Consider the following 12697-nt stretch of genomic DNA (forward strand, 5'->3'; position numbering starts at 1 on the left):
ACGATGCTCAATTCTGTAATTATTTCTGTCCCTCTCACTTCCTTCATGCATTTTAAAAATGCCTGTCTGTTTTCCAGTGACAGTCTACCAAGTTGCATCATGACTTAGAAGCCCCTGGCTTTCTCTTCAGTCACTTACCTCAGATCTTAAGTCATGGTAACTACCACCTCTTTTACACGCAAGGACAAGGGGTAGTGAGCTTTGGAAGCAGCAGTAATACTTAGCAGAATGGTCCCCCAGATCTCTCTAGTCTGAAATCTTTTGCCCCCAAATCACCCAGTCTGTAGGTGCCAAAACCAGACTGAAATCAATATTCCTTCCGTACCCTTAATAGTGCCGCCCCCCTCCCACCCAGCTGCTTATCCTTATCTGATTAATCCCTAGGAGGGAAAGGGACATGAGGGAAGCCTTGTCTCAAAGGCCAGGGCACTGAAGTGGAGGGGTAACTCCAAGTAACCCTCCAGCCAGTCCTTCCCAAGCTGGATTTTTCCTTCAAGTTAGGCAAGCGGGGACACACTGAAATTGCCGGGTCTACCGGAGAAGAAGGTCTAAAGACTATTTTATGCACCTGGAACTGCAAAGTCTAGGTCCCAAAAAGTCAAACAAGGGGCCAAGGAGCTATTACAGAACCGAATGAGGGGCTTTCTCCAGCAGCGGGCCCATGGATTCTGTTTTTTGCTGATATGTTTCTGGTCATTTCTCTGGAGGTTGGGTGGACACTGCCAGAGCCTATGTTGTGATGAGCCAGTCTTCTTCCGCCCAAGGGCTGGAAAACCAGGTACTGTCAGGAAAAACTTCCAGAAAGCGTGGCCAAACGGGTTGGGCCGCCGGTACCTCCCACAGTGGGCTCTACCACAGACATACAGGTTTGCATTAATTGTTTACCGCAGACCTGGACAGACCATTTTATTAATATTAATAAGTAACCAGGAACAAAGGCTCTTTTATTTTTAGCTTTCTCTAATTGCGTAGTAATTACTCATCTACAAAACAAATGAGCCCCTGCTCGCGGTTGCCATGGTACCGGGAGCCCAGCCTCCGTGAAGGCTGATTGGTTGAAGAGCCCCTGGCTCCAGCCTCTGCTCCTGCCCCTCCTTAGCCATTGGCCCAAGGCACAGCCCCAGCAACCAGATGGCCAATCCCCAACCAGTCCTGCGACGGGGCTGGGCTTCCCGGCGACCTTCCAGATAAGTCCTCACAGCTCACCGGAAGGACTGTTGACTCATCTCTACAGAGAACGTCTATCTTACCAAAGAGGCCCCCCCTGGCTTCATTGCCTAGTGTCTTTTGAGCAGTGGCTAACTTCCTGAAGTCTTGTTTGAGCTAAAGGCTCTTCAAATAATTACCTTCAGGATGGCTCCCTCTAACCCCCTCCAGCTTCCTCTGCGCCCCTGTTGTCTGACTTTGGTCTGAAAGGATTCAGAGACCAGAAACCAAACCAGAAATGTCAACCAAAGCCAGACAGTACCGTGTTGTTCAGTCTGCAACAGCAGAAGCAGGTGCAAAAATAAATACATATAATGCCTCCAGAGGCCTCGTGCAAGTGACTTTAAGCTATCTCTTCCTGCAGGGATATGGAGAATGGAGTTGATGGCAGCTGTGGTTTCGGGGTTATATTTAAAAGGGCATGTATTATAGATGCAGAGCTTTGCCCAGGCATTTCAGGGCTGGATGATGAAGCATCCGTTGATGGTGATTGAAAGCACAGATCAGATGAGACAGACCTGGATTCAAATCTGCTCTCTGTCACCTCAGGCAGCCATCTAAGCCACAGTTTTATACTCTTTAAAATGGGAATGGGTGTGCTCATGTCACAGGCTTGTGAAAATTAAATGGGACAAGGTGGGCTGGTTTAGCAAAGTACTTGGTTCAGTCATAATACATGTGAGATACTATTAACATTTTTATTATCGTATTAAATCGGGGGCTGGGAAGTGTCTGTAGCATTCGATTGATTACTTGCAAGATCTCCTTCCTCTTAGGACCCCCCAGGTGGGTGCGAATTTTTAAATGCTGGCTGGAAGATCCATGCCCTAGAGTGGATTTCACCACTGCACGCTCATCCTCAGAGGTCTAATTCCAACAGCCAACCACAGCTATTTGAAAGCATTATTTGCCCACCTCTTGTTCTGCAGGATCTCAAGCTGGGAAGGGGGAAATCCTTTTATTATATAAATAAATATTAATAAACCCCCAAGAACAAAGGGCCCCTTTATTTTCTGCTTTCTCTAATTGCACAGTAATTACTCATCTATACAAGAATGAAGGTGACTGTGCCTAAAGAGAGAACTAAAGGTTTATATTGCTGGGGGAGGTGAGTGCTACCCTGAGAAACAAGGCTCCCAAGGGCTCAAAGCCCCATCTTTTATTCAGAACTCACCAAAGAGCAAGAGGACTGGGGACAAAGTCCAGCCAAGGAGGTAGACCAAAGGAGGGGGGCATACCAGGTAGGGCTAATCAGCTGTGGCTCTGGTCGTCTGAGCCAGATTTAACAAAGGAAACAAAAACAGAAGAGGAAGGGATGGGCAGAAGGGCGGGGCAGTGGCTGCCATGAGGGCACAGGAGTAGGAACCAACAACCTTAAGCAGGGAATGAATAATTTGTTGGCAGAAGCAAAGGAGAGTCACAGGAAACTAAGGTGGCGCCCCAGCGATGGAATGTCCTCTCATGGCTGCCTTCTGGCTGCTCTGCTCTTCTCCCTTTGCTCTAGGTCACAAACCCAGGCCCAGGCCCAGGTATTAGGGGTCAGGCTGTGCTTTGTGGGGCACCTGCCATGTTGATCTCCCATAGCTAGTTCTATCCTTACCGAGCCCCACTGTCATAAAAGTTATGAACCTTTCTCTCCTACCAACATGATTATATTAATCTGCCTTCCGAGAGCTCCCAGAATCTAGTCTGTCTCTACCTCTTTCAGACCATACCCCTACTGCCCAGTAGAGAGCCTCCCACTGTCTCCTCACCATTGACCTGTCCATCCCATTGTTATCCCTTTCTCCAAATTCTCTCATCTGACATGAACTTTTGAATCCCAGTCCAAGTCCTTCAAGGCCCACTTCAAGTCTCGCCTCCTGTCTGAGCTTCCCTGCCTGCTGGGTACTCTCTGACTATGCAGGAATCTAGACTTATTAAAGATTGACTGTGTGCTGTGTCTTCCCCATAAGATCTAGAGCTCGTTGAGGGCAAGCTCCAGGCCCTGGCATTCTGTATCCCACCCAGAATGTGATATTAATCAACTAATGGGTAAGAGCAAAAGGCTACAGCATCTCTCATTGGGCAGCTGTATTGGAATATTTATGGACTGTATACAATGTTCATGAATTATTTGTCACTCATCTTACGACCTTCAGTCCCATGTCTCAAATCACCCTGGACATTGTAGTCAAGGATTATCTGACATACAAATCTGATGTCATGTTCTGGTTTTAGGCCTCCCTGAGGTGCCAGGCCCCATTGTGAATCCAGGCCCCTTAACATGGCACCGACAGCCCCCTCTGACTCTAGCTCTGCCCAGATTTCTAGCTTTATCTGCTATTGCACCTCCCCTTCTACTTCCCATTTTATTCTTCAGCCAGAGAAAGCCCATTTGCAAGGCTTCAGATTTATTGTACTGTCTGTTCTGGGCTTTGGTGGCTCTGCTAATGCTGTCCCACCTGGTGAATTTCCACGTGTCCCTTGAAAGTAGAAACACTCAGTCCCCTGTGAAACCTTTTCTGACTTCCCAGACAAAGCTGATCACTTTCTCCTTTGTTCCTTCTGTTACTGGGCTTATGGAATCATACTGGGAGGACCTGTTAGTCTCCACACCAGTCATGGGTCTCACAACTGGCCTCAGTCAAGCAATATAGAATCTGATCTTTTGCTAGAAATCTGGACCATTTGATCCCCCCTCCTTCTAGACAAGAAACTGTTACAGCCACTTTGCCACTCCAGGAAACCAACATAAAGACAATATTGAAATGAGATGGAGGGCAAAGCTAGAGAATTGCAAAGAGGCCTGAATGTCTCTTTGCTTCTTTAGGAAGCATCTAAGACGTCAGCCAATAAATCCCTTGTCGTTAACCATGCTGAGATGGTTTTCTGATATAACCAAAAGCACCCTGATTCAAGACCTAGGACAGTGCCTGCCACATATAATAATTGTTGATAAACCATAAACATCTGCTGAATTAAACTCCATGGCAGCTGTGTCCTGAGCCCAGTTCTGAAATAAGTCTGAAAGATCAGTCTGTGAGGTCTCAGGCTGGGCCAGAGTCCTCGGCTGACACAGCGCTGGCAGCAACAGCCTCTCCTGGCACATCTCCTACTCGTGTGTGCAGAGCGCCTGGCCGCAGGCAAGTCCTCCCGAAACAAATATGGCTACTTCACAAGGCTATTTGAAAGAAACCTGGGTTCAAGTCCATGGTTCTTCACCCTGGACCAAAGCCTTGCTTCACAGATAACCAACTGTGTGACTTTGGATAAGTCACATTCTGCAGTCCAGTTTTATCATAAAAACAGACATATAAAACCAGGCCTCCCTGCCTGTCTTTTGGGGTAGATGTGATAATAGCCAAGATAGTCTAAGCTCTATGCAACTATGACGTACTCAGAGATGTGCTCCTCTGGTGGCTCTCACCAATGTGTGGCTACTCCTATTTTCAGAGCCCCTCAGACCCTGCAATGCTCCCACCAGCCCAGGGTGCAAGAACAGGGTCCCTCTGCCTCTCTCTGTCATGTGCTATGCATTCTTGACATAGTCCATGGGCACCAGCACACTTTCTCCACCCCTGTTTCTGAAAGCACCCCCTCCTGAGCCAGCCTGAGAGTGAGGGCCAACCAGCTCAGGGGGCAGCCACGGATGTGTCATCCACTGAAAATCATTCCACTGATTTAAAAGACCATTAACATTCCCCCGCTCCATTCACTTTAGGATTAACTCATACTTAGGTCTGGGCTTCCAGGCTAGTCACTAATTGCACTAGAGTTGATTTATCAAGTGCATGGTATTTCTATTACAAAATTATTGATTAGAGCTGATGTATTTTATCCTCAACAGGGTTGGTCTGAAAGCCCTTGGAAAATGAATGAAGCTGAGGTCAGCGGCGGGCAACTCTGCACATTATTATAAATTCACTGGAGTTACTGAAATCCAATGCTGGACTCTTTATGGTACAAGGCCTGCCTTTCCCAGAAATGAAAATTTTAATGACAAACTGAGAAACAAGGTACCATCCCCAGGACACAAGGCAGTGGACGGACAAAGATGCGTTTGGGTGAGTCTGGCTGGCTGCTGCAGCTGGTGCTCACAGGTCAGACTTGCTCTCCCCCTGGGCTACTATGCTGGCCTATTCCATAGCCACAGCTGGGGCCCCACCCCAATGAGTGGGTGTCCCCCGACCCTACCCATAGATGTGATCTGGGGACGCTTGCCGCTAGCCCAAGGGAAGCTGGGTGGGAAATGACTGCAGGTCCTGCCGAGGAAGGTGCAGGAAAAGCCATCTTCAGAAAGGAGGCTGCAAATCGATCCATTTTCCTTTCACTAATGAAGCGGACTGTGCCAGCAGCAATGCACTTTGGGAAAGGGCTTTCAGGAGAAGAGAACAGGATCCTCAGGCCTCTGAAGGCAAGAAGTGTTACTTGTCTTTATGTCCCTTGATACCGGGCACAAAGCAACCTCCAATGAATGGTTACTGCAGGCAACACTTGAGAACCCGGCTTATGCCCCAGCTGATGCCAAGAGTTCCTGGGTCCCTCTAGAAGGTGGAGGAGCATGCGGGGGACAGTCTTTGATGTCCCCAGCTCCTCACACACAGAAGGCAAAGGGGGTGATTGGGAAGGCGGAATTTCTTCTCCAAAACATTTTCTTTCATGGTTCAAGTTAAACTGTTTATTCTGTCCTCAACCTGAATTTTACTCTTGCTCATTTTACTTACTGGAACCAAAACTTTTAGGGTGTCCAGTCACAGGGCAGCACACACATTTTCCCAGTGGAGCCAGACCAGGATTTAGGTCCATGGGGGCAGGAGTGTTGCTGCTCCTGTTGCCTTCTGTCCTCACCTTTTTCTCCTAATCCCCAGCCCGGATCAATCTGCAGCTTCAGCAGCCCCGGACCCTGATAGTTCCCACCATCTCCCTCTACCCCTACCCTGTGAAGGCCAAGCCGAATGACAGCTCTTCCTGGATCTTGGTGGTGTCATTCTGTCTGGTGGCTGACAGGCTGAGCTCACATTCAATCCTTGTTCACTCAACTGCTACCTCTCCACGGACCTGGCACTTTGCTCTGACACTTAGTATGCTGTTGAGGACTTCACAGATTGTGACTTTCTGGGCTTCTGTCTCCCATCACAAATAACTTGCTCCCTGAAGGTTCCGATCCCACCTGTGACCTCCTGCAGTATTGAATCAGCACCACCAACCAGCCTGACTTAAAGAGCAGGTCCTGGCAGCTCTCACCATCAACTTGTAAAGATGAGAGATGCCTGCAAAAGTTCTAAGACATCTGGCACCTGCTTATGGCTTGTCACCACACATGTAGGGGAGACAGCATGTCCAAAGTAGACTGACTGCATAAGCCACTGACCCGAGGGCTGTAGGACTGGAAATCTTCCTGGGGAGATGGAGGAAAACTGTGGCTTCCTCTTTGGATATTGCAGAACCACCTCCTCTCCCCATGGAGTCAGGCTAACTTAGCATGGAGAGGCTAAGAATGCCACCACCCTCTTCCCACCTGCCCATACTTGCTTAGAGAGCGCATCTAAAGATTTCTCCTTTACCTTCACCGACAGTAAGAACAAATGCCGACCTTCGCTGGGACTCAATGCGTAAGATCGTAATCCTTTCCCTATCCTGTCTCATTTCCCCTCCACCCCAGGAAGTAACCACACTGAGAGGCCCATCGACCCCGTAGGGACCTGTAACCCTGAAGGGCTGGACGTGAGCTGGCAAAGGACTCAAGGTGTAGAGGGGCACGAGGGAGCCTTGGTGCTCGATTTTTAGAAAGAAGATGATCTGTTCTGTTCACGACCCATACGAGGAAGACAAGAACAAGGAAGAATGTTTAGATTCTTTCCAAATCTGGTTCCACCCTCTTTCACTGTAGTTGGATGCTACTGACAGAGATCTCAGTGGGGAAGGCTAGAGCTGAGGCTGGACTCGGGGAGCAGGGAGTGTGAGGGGAGGTGGTGGTGGCTGATGGCGAGAACATGGATCCAAGCCCATTGGCAACATTGAAAATATGGAGCCCTTCTCTCCCTGGTCCCCCACGCTATCCTTCAGACAGCTGTGCTGTGCTGAGCTGAGCCGTCGGAGACCCTGTAATATCAACTCAACAATGCATGTTCTACAACTACAGCTACAGCTACCAGTACATCTACTACAGTGCATGCATTTAGTTCAGTCCCACAGATACATACAATCTAAGAACAGGCAGGGGAGGTGTGAAATGTTTTACTGGACAACAGGTGTTTTGGAGTTGTAACTAATAAAAAAAAATCGAAAACGAAAGTGTACAAAAAAAGACATTTCTCGAGAGTTGGATATGAGTTTGTTTCTTGAACTTTTTCATCTGAACAAGCAAAAACATGCAAACCAGCTGGTACTAACAGGAAGCTGGACACTGAGAGAGGATTAATAGGTGTGGACAAACCTTCCCGCTGAGCGTGCTCAGAAGAGTGTTTGAGAGGAGGTGTGCAGATCCTAGTGTAAGAGAGGCGGGAAAGTATGCCTCAGAGACACTCTCTCACCGCAGCCCCAACCAAGCAAGAGAAAAGACAACAGAAACATGACTCTCACACTCACCACCACCGTCAGGAGCTCATGCTACTAGATTGGAATAAAGCTGGCAAGTATAAAGTACAGTAAGGGGTCCTGGCTGGGGCCGGAGATGGGCTGGGGGTGGGCGGGGGCTCCAAAGCTCTAAGATTGATACACAGACCCACCCGGAATGTCACCCAGAAATAAACAGCCTGAAAACCCGAACCACTTCCCTCACCTGTTGGGGGACTCGTTTACCAAACTGGATTTAGATTTGGGTGGAACATGATGGGGCCACTGGAACTGAATGGATACGATCAAAATAAACAAACAAACTCTCGACTGAGCACAAGAAAAGATGACATCTCAAACTACCAGGTGAAGGTAAAAGAAAAGTGACCACTGATAGTGAAGTTATCTAGGAGTTGGCAGGGATCGCCCCTGCTGGGGTCACCTGAGCCCTGCTCACCTCAGGCCCTGGGTGAATTAGGCAAAGGGGGGCCAGCAGGCCCAGAAGAGGCAGCTGAGGTAGTGCAGAGCTCAAGGCCGCCCTGGCCCTCCTACCCTGACACCATAGCCCTGACAGATACGAGTTGCCAACCTGAGAAAAATCGAAGCTGCTTCCCACCCCACCACCCTCAGCAGGTGCTTCCTCAGCAGGAAGCTCCCCCAATAAGTCATCATGGAAGCAAAAAAATAGCAAAACAAAACTGTGGAGTTAGACAAAAATGGAAGGCAAAAACGGGCCTCCCATAGGATGCCTACTCCCTCAACCGAGCCCCGGAGTTTCTGGGGAGCACTGCTTTGAGTCACCTGTACGGTACCGAGCTCGAGACTGGGACTCCACAGCCTCTCCCTGAACCAGCTTCTCCCTAGAAGAAAATTCAACTGAACTTGTGATGACCTCCAGGTGACCTCCAAAAGCCAGGCTGCCTGCTCTGGAGGTGGAAAGAGCATCTCTGTCCCCTGGGGAGGAGCTGGGTGAGGTAGAGCAGGGCTGTAGGAGTGGGTAGAGGGAGAACCTGGCAATCAACCTCGGTGAGCCACGGTGGCCTGGGCTGGCACACGAACCCAAACAAGGCTGTGTAGCGCTCTTGCATACATGCCAAGGTGCCAGCCAGGGGAAGCTGCACCAGGAAAATAACTGGCTGGTCTTGTTCTAGAGGGAGGGAGGGAGGAGATAGTCCTCACAGACCAAAAATGGACTGAAAGAACGAAAGCAGAGGTCTTCTTTCCCCAACCCAGTAACCCTGCTGCAGATCCGGAGATGGAGGAATGCTCCATCTGGGCAGGGGTGAGGGGTGGCTACCTTGTCTACATGCGGGCAGATGGGCAGATGCCTGCCAGCCTGTGTGGTGTTCTGACTTTGCCTGGTATACCCCTAGTTTCTGACCTCCAAGCAGCGCTGTGCTGTGGGTCGCCCTGCAGCTTTCTGGCTGAGCCTGCACCTCAGGGGGTAGGCACCTCTTTGTTGAGGATTTACTCCTGTACTAACCCAGGCTGGTGTGGGGCAGGCGGTCTGGGCACACACTCCTGAATACAATTCACTAACAGTGCAGCGATGAGCATGGCTGACCTAGAATGGGCTGTGGGAGACTTTGCTCCCGATGGAAATGGCTACAAATAAAACACCACTGATCCTGAAAAAAAAAAAAAAAGCGTGGTTGGAGATGGCTCTGACCCTTAGGGTTAGAAGTTAGAGGGGATGGGTGGGACTCCCACCTGCTCTGGGGGCCGTGGGCGGGGATGGGGTGGCAGAAGAGGCATAGGCCATGGGGAGACCACTCTCAGACTCGCAAAGAACCCCATGCTGCCCTTTAAACTTGCCATGAAGTCAAGGAGAATGGGGGTGGGGAGAGAGGCAGGGTTAATTTCTGGTTAAAGTTTAGTTTCATAATCCAAGTTATCATAAGAAAGAAACTGAACGGAGAAAACAACAACCAACAACACTCAAAAATCTCAAGATTTTTCTTTTCATGGTCCCCTCCCCACACCCCCAACCTGGCACAGGTAGAACAGAGGCTCATTTATAACAATACTAAAAAGCACTCAAGTTAAAAAACCAAACAGAACAGGGAGTCACGAGGCGGCTGTCAACCCCGCTTCCTGGGTGGGGGGTCGGGGGATACCGAGGGATGCTGGCCAGAGCGGCAGGTGGAGGCTGGGGAAGTGCCCAGCTACCTGGACCCACCTGCCAGTCCTTCCAGCTTGCAGGCCAACTGCCCCTCTGCAGCCCCCTGAGAACTCCTTGCCCCTCCAAACAAAACCCCAGTGGGTGATTTAAGGGAGTGAATCCTTTGTAGCTCAAGGCAGTGCCAGTTTGCATGGAACGGATTTTTACTGATGGTTCTAATGGGCCTCACTGTGCCAGTTTCTTATCATCGAGGGTTTGGGCTTTGGGTATTTGCCCTCTGGGGGTTTAATGCCCCATTTCCTGGTACCCTCACCATACCACCCCCCAGACCCGACCCTCTTCAGAGCTGTTACAGCAAACTAATTGCTTCTCTGGGTACTCCAGTGCCCTGCCCACTGGGTGTGGGGGGAGAGCTATAAACCATGACTTCTCAGCTTAGGAGGAATGGGGCCTTTTGCGGGACCAGGCTGGGGGGGCGGGGTGGGGGAAAAGAGGCCTCACTGAGAGTCCAACACACAGCAGAAGCCCTGCTTGCTTAGGAAGGCAGCGAGCCTCTAGACAGAGGGACAAAGGCCCCAGGGCCTGGACGTGGCCCAGTTCCACCCGACCTCTGGGAAAGTGTTCCCCCCTTACTTGAGGGGTTCCCTGCCTCCCAAAAGGTTGGATTTGGAGACCAAAGGATCAGGGCAACCTCACGGGAGAGAAAATCCCGCTTCCCGTAGCAATGGGAGTCTAGCGGCTCTTAGGCCTCTGCTAAGAAGTGAGCCTGGGATGCAGCAGGGACCTGAGGAAACAGCAACTTCATTCATGAAGGCCAAGGCTGGCCCCACTTTGGGTCTTCAGGGACTGGGGCCAGATCAACAAGCCCACTTGCCAGGTGCAGCAGGGGCCGAGAGGGCTGGTCGAGCCAGGTCCGAGACTTGTGGACGGGCTCTGAGCTCCCCTGTCATGACCTAGAACTTCCGAGGCTGGGTCAGAGACCAGAGGAAGGGAGTCCTGAACCAGCAAAGGAAGGGAAAGGACCACAGGTGCCCTGAAGCCAGTTGTCAGGTGAAGGGATCATCCAGAGTCAAAAAGAAATTCATTTTTCCTTTTTCACTGAGAGGAGAATCATCTACTTTGGACCCATGACTGACCCCCTCTGGGAGTGGCCTGCACCTCCCTGCCCCACCCTCCGGGCTGTGGTGGGAGTAGTGGACAGACGCAGCCACACAGATCCAACAGGGCCTTTACCTTCCCCTGCACACTGGGGCATGCCTGGGAGCCGCCTGTCCCATACACCTTCCTACCTGATCCTCTAGCCGCTGCCACCGCCGCTGCTGCCACTGGTCCGTAAGCCGCTGCCGGGAAGCCTGGGGGAGAGAGAGGAGCTGCAGTCAGGAGAGACCCTGGAAAGGCCACGGACAGACTGTCCACCTCCCCCCCTCCATACAAAAGATGGGTGTGGGGAGGCATCTCCCAGGTCAGCTTTTAGGAGGGACATGAATCGGTGGCTCTCAGGCTTCTGGAAGGCACAGCAACTGTAGGTGTGTTTGATTCCCAAGCATTTGTCCCTCCAGAAACTAGTTTTAGAAGATACACCTAAATAATTCAAGTGGGTTAGGAGGAACTTCTGGGGGTGTGTGTGGGGGGCACAACCCACTTGTTCAGAGCAGTGCTGAGTGGGAATGTCCTGAGGAGCCCTGCAGGGATCCCAGAGGATCGGGGTCCCGAGTCACAAGCAGGACAGAACAAGCATCTCAGCTAGGAGACTGAACTCCAGCTGTTCTCCAGAGGTCTGCAGGCTTGCTTGCTATCTTAACTCCAGACTGTCAAAACTTCATGTCCACGGCCCCACAGCCCCAGGCATAAGGGGGAAGCATTCTGGGGGTCTCTGCTGCAGGTATACACAATGCAGCCCCAATGGGGAGGGCTGCAGGGCTGTGGGGACCTACATGGCGTGAGCCTGAGGCTTTTTGTTATCACTTTCTGTGTTTTCTCTCTCACAACTTGTCCCTGGCACACTACGGGGACCGAGATGTGGCTCTTCTGTCCGAGCTCCTCCATTCTAATGAAGCACCGCACTGAAGGGTCTCCTAGGGGTCTTCAGTCCTCATGCTATCCAGTATCGCACCAGGCGGCAAGGCTGTCCCAGCTACGGGAGTAAATGACAGAAGGCCAAGGTGACCCATGGTGACTGCAGAATGTCCAGGTGAAGGAAGAGGTGGGTGAGGCCCCTTGCCTGGGCTCCTCCTGGCCACCAGCAGGTGCACACACAAACCCTCAAACACCCAGGCACAGAGAAGGACAAACACCCTCTGCCAACTAGGCAGACGCTTGGAGGCCTGATCACAAGCTCCATTTCCAATCTGTGTTTTTGAATGATGTGCCAGAAGCCAGCAGCACTCAACAAGCGGCCTGGACAGAGCTGTGCTGCTTCGGCCACTGAGCCTTCCAAATCAGGAATCGCTACAGGATGAGAGGGGGAAAGACATGCACCACGAAGGGCAGGGAGCAGAGAGGAGAGAGAGAGCCAGCCCCAAACAGAGCAGACTAGAAGCCCACTAAACTCTAAGACTATTGTCCTAGCTACATAGAGCTACTGGGGGGGTGGGGGAGGGAGAGACCGGGGAAGTTCAAAAGGGAACAAGCTACTCTAAAAAGGTCACGCTAAGCTACTTAAAATGTCAATGAAAAGAGACATACTTGCATTTAAATATGGTAATAGGGCTGTTGAAGGGGGAAAAAGAAAGATCCAGGTGAAATAAAGGTACAGGTCGTCCCTGGCTCCCATGAAGACCACGCGCACACGCCTGGTCCCCCCGAGGGTAGCAATGACCCTGCCGGAGACCA

The 12697-nt window shown here is 50.9% G+C and overlaps 1 protein-coding gene across 4 annotated transcripts in view; it reads right to left on the minus strand.

Moving 5' to 3' along the window:
- The window catches only part of MSI2 (musashi RNA binding protein 2), a gene marked incomplete at both ends in the record, with an annotated part of 373209 nt that overhangs the window by 14272 nt on the left and 346240 nt on the right, over positions 1-12697 (minus strand). For 3 of the 4 annotated variants that reach the window (XM_084236676.1, XM_084236678.1, XM_084236675.1), the window contains one exon: positions 11155-11217. In XM_084236676.1, the coding sequence (XP_084092802.1) occupies positions 11155-11217 (63 nt within the window). Of the gene's footprint in view, positions 1-11154; positions 11218-12550; positions 12575-12697 lie in introns of all 4 variants that reach the window. The other variant, XM_084236677.1, reaches the window with a different exon arrangement.

Source organism: Talpa europaea (assembly GCF_964194135.1).
Source record: "Talpa europaea genome assembly, chromosome: 7".
Lineage (NCBI taxonomy): Eukaryota > Metazoa > Chordata > Mammalia > Eulipotyphla > Talpidae > Talpa > Talpa europaea.